The 4,477-nt window shown below is 23.9% G+C and overlaps 1 protein-coding gene across 1 annotated transcript; it reads right to left on the bottom strand.

Moving 5' to 3' along the window:
- Positions 1-691: 691 nt before the first annotated feature.
- On the bottom strand, positions 692-1,607 carry LOC127277809 (putative odorant-binding protein A10). Its single transcript, XM_051299197.1, has 3 exons — positions 1,502-1,607; positions 1,190-1,387; positions 692-1,002 (listed from the first exon to the last, which is right to left on the bottom strand). The coding sequence occupies exons 1-3, from the start codon at positions 1,542-1,544 to the stop codon at positions 863-865; spliced, it is 381 nt and encodes a 126-aa protein (XP_051155154.1). The 5' UTR covers positions 1,545-1,607; the 3' UTR covers positions 692-862.
- Positions 1,608-4,477: the final 2,870 nt, after the last annotated feature.

Here is a 4,477-nt window from a genome sequence, read left to right as displayed (position 1 = left end):
TTTAATTATCTCAAGAAAATTGTGATTGGTCAATTTTGAAAATTGCGCCGAAATATTTCTGTTGATTGTTTGTTCGGCAATTTGTAATTTCGGACAAATGAAAATTCGGACTAATTAAAATTCGGTAAATTCGATTCAATGAAAATTCTGTTAAATTAAAAATTTAAATTTTACTATAAAAAGATGATAAAAAAAAATCTCATATTTGTGATTTTACTTTCTTTGTAAATATATAACAAAGGTTCAATGTGTATGCGTTTGTGAATATGAAAAATAATGTCTTGCTTCTCGTAATAAACTAATTCATAACTGTGATCGCTGATAATTGAAACTGACATTTTTACAACCTTTGCATTGCAGTAGCATATGCATTTAAATCATATTACATATATACAATATATGTGTAAATGCGAACAAATTCATTCTCTCATTAATAGCACGATTGAGAGTGATAAATTAAAAAAGAAAATAATATAAAACAATCTTTTTAAGATTAAAACAAAAAATTTGACATTAAATCATTTTCTTTTATTTTTAACATTTATTTTATTTTTTATTTATTAATTTAATGAATTATTAAATGATTAAAAAAAGTCTGAATTTAAAAATACTCTTAATCTAGATGTTATATTATTTAAAAAAAATTTATTTTTTATTATAAAGAAGAATTCAAAATCCCATTTAATTGTATTTTATAAACAATTGTTTATTCATAATTTGTTTTCCTTATATTTGAGTATATAAAATAGTTATGTATGTATATAATTACTTATAAAAATAATTACAAATACTTAATAATAATAATAATAATAATAATTTTAATTATATATTCTAATTATTGGTGAGTAATTAATAATAATGGTCAATAAATATAACGATCATCGACGAGTATCCACTCTAAGGGATGATGTATTTTCAAATAGGACATGATCTTTTTTCCTTGCTCTTTTTCAAATGCCGTACAATCAGGACAAATATTTAATATTGCGTTAACCACCATAACTGAAAAAGAAATAATTTTTTAATTATATTTACATTTAATTTAATGAAGTTAAAAAATATATAATTTTTTACATTTATTTTAACTTAATTTGTAAAAATAATAAATGTTTATAAAAGAAAAGTATTGATTATAAAATTTAAATAAAGAAAAACAAAAAAAAATAAAAATTCGTTAAAGTTTTCTTACTTTTTATTCGATCCATTGGTGGTTTACAAGGTTTATCTTCATAGATGCATTTAATTAAATTAATACGAAACTCTTCATTATCGAGTAAATCGGAATAATCATTTGTATTTGCATTAATGGTGATAATTAAAATTATTATCATTAATAACACTTGAAATAATCGATTTTCCATTTTTACTGATGAATTTATTAAAGAAACTGAAATAAAAAAAATATATTATACATCATATTATTTTTTCAATTATAGAATAATTTGTTCATTGAAATTTTTTTTTTTTTAATCTCTGTAAATATTTTTTTTTTTCTACTTACAGGTACCTGGATTTTTATCTTGGAAGGATCGCGGAGCAAACATTGGATCTGTTTCTCTGAAGAAGTAAGACTCGACTGAGGGTAAAACGATCAACTTCGTAAAAGAATTTTCGTTCCACGGTATTTTTTTTTCTTTTTCCTATATATATATAGGTATATTATACATTCCTGACTCATTACACTAGGACTTTCATTTTCTCGAAACTATTTTTACATTTGTATAAATTTTATATACATTACTTATATATTTTTTTAAGAAACAATTTTTTTTTTCTCGAAATTCTAAACAATTAAATTAATTAAACAACCAATTTTAATAAATGAAAAACGAAATGAAAGCTTATTTGCTATTAAATTTCGCTTGAAATTGGTTACTCGGAGGTTTTTGGGGTCGCTGATTACGAATTTGATGTCAGTTTTTAAAAAATCAAAATGTCGGATCCAATATGGCGGACAAAATTTGTAAAATTTTATTGAATTTGTATAAAAATTGTTACCTGGGGGTTTTCAAGGTACCTAATAATAATAATAATAATAATGATCATCATCTTTACTTTGATCTGTTTTGCATCGAATAAATCGTGCGAAAAAAAACAGAAAAATCATAAACTACAGTGATAAATTATTAAATAATGTTTAAAAAAAAAAAACAAAAAGATTGAAAAAAAAATTACGACAGTTTTCTGTGTGCCGATGAACGATAATTTTTTATCTAAAGCTTCCCTTCTAGTGTCACCAAGAGATAGATTTATCTATCTGTAATACTCAAAAGGGGATTGGTTCTTATCGGCTTTAGCGCCACATATCAAAAATAAATAGTTATGGACAGAGACAATATCTTTACTCACTTCTCTTTCGACACACAAGTCTATTTACATTAACAAAAAAAAACTCTTTCTTAAATAGATTTTTTTTTTTTAATTCGAATGCAAAACACTTATCAGAACTGTGCACTGAAAAAAAAGTTCTGGTTAAAGTTACTAGATGCGTTTGGTTAAAAAATTTCTAGTTATTTTAACAAGAAAATATAGTTAAAAAGACTAAACAGTTCTAGTTAAATAAGTATGGTTAAATTATTCTGGTTAAAATAATTCTGGTTAAAAACGCGCGTTCGCGGACACTGCATAGCGTCTGTTGTTCTTTTTCGAATAGTTTATCGTGCGGATCGCAAGAATGGATGAAAAAGTTAACCAAGCTCTGGAAAATTGGGGTTTGGGAGAATTAAAAGATCTGTTTAAAGGTTGGTTAATTAATTTTATAATATAAGTGAAAAAATTGTTGACGAACGGCAAACCCGTTCGTGTGGAAAATAGTTTGAAGGTTATATTGAAAACGTGCTCGACACGTTTTATCAGAATTTTAGTTCTGAATAATCATATTTAAATAAACATTATTAAGAGAATTGCAGTGTAAAGGTGTTATTGTTTGATTGCATTTATATGTACATAATACAATTTTTTTTAATTCATATTTTATAATATAATATAATAATAATAAATTTAATTAATTCTCTGATTAACTAGAATTTCTGGTAAGATCAACCAGAAATTTTTTTACCAAAAATTTTTAACTAGAAAAATTCTAGTAAGATTAACTTGAAATTCTAGTAAGATTAACTTGAAATTCTGGTAAAATTAACCAGAATTTTTTAACCAAATTTTCTAGTACTTTTAACCAGAAAAAGTAGTAAGGGTATATATAACTTTTTATTCTGGTTAGATTAACCAGAATTCTGGTTATTTTAACCAGACTTTTTTTTCAGTGTGAATTCTTAAAAAAAAAGCTAAAATTATAATCAATTTTTTTTTTGTTATTTATCACATAAAAACCAGTAAAATTCAGATTTAGGGAGAAATATTACACACAGTTTATTAATTGATTCATAATATTAGATATAACAAAGATTTTATCATTTAAATATTTAAAGAAATTTTTAATTTTTAATTGACCAAACTTTCAATTGATCGAATCGTTTATAATTTATTATATATAATCTTTTTTTATATATAATACATGCATAAAAAGTCTCACTTTGGACGCATGGAAAACCGAACAAAAAACACGTTTTTTAGTGGAGGATGTTATAAATACCACTGAGCATGCGCAGATCACTTCTGGTACTTTTATTCCACGATAGTTACTTTTTGTCACACTATTATAACACGCTAGTTTCTTTTTGTTACGATTATTTGACTTACGTTGTGCACAATGCACCCGACGCACCATCTGTCGAGAGGAAATTACTGAAAGTGACAGAAATCTCTTTAATTAGTAGTTTTTTCTTTTTCGTAAAATAACCGCGCAATATGCTCCACAACGTTTCTGATCAACGATTTTGAAAGCTAATATATATATATATAGTTTTTTTTTACGAAAAATTCTATTAATTTTCATCTCAATATTTCTTGCACAATGTTTATATTGATCAATAAATTATTTAAAAAAAAACATTTTTTTCCGATAAAAAAAATTTATAATTTTCCGTCTTAAAAAAAAAATTGTTTTCTAATCTTTGATCATAAACGTTGTGGACTTTATCGCATGTTAAATAGAAATTCGGATAAATGATTAATATATATATTAATTTATTAATAAAATAAAATATAAAATGTTATTTAATGAAAATTCTGTTATAGAAAATCGGAGGACGCATGATTATGTTCTAAAAATCATTAGTTAGAATTTTCATTTTATGGAATTTCATTTGTCATAATTATTTATATATAACCGAAAATTCACTTCACAGAATTTTTATTTGTTCGAATTTTCATTGCATATAATTTTTTTTCAGATGAATTTTCATTTGATATAATTTCCATATAACCGATTTTTCATATACTGCAGAATTTTTGCTTAACCGAAAAATCATTCAACAGAATTTTTAATTGATAGAATTTTCATTTGTCCGAAATTTACAAATGGCCGAACAAACAATCGATTCGGTGCGATTTTTAAAATCAACCAATCAAAAATTAT

This window comes from Leptopilina boulardi, unplaced genomic scaffold (genome assembly GCF_019393585.1).
Source record: "Leptopilina boulardi isolate dan_hultmark-lab unplaced genomic scaffold, ZJU_Lbou_2.1 LbouV2_179, whole genome shotgun sequence".
In the NCBI taxonomy this organism is placed as follows: Eukaryota; Metazoa; Arthropoda; class Insecta; order Hymenoptera; family Figitidae; genus Leptopilina; species Leptopilina boulardi.
The sequence above is the reverse complement of the archived record's forward strand: the minus strand, read 5'-3'. Positions and strand labels throughout refer to the sequence as shown.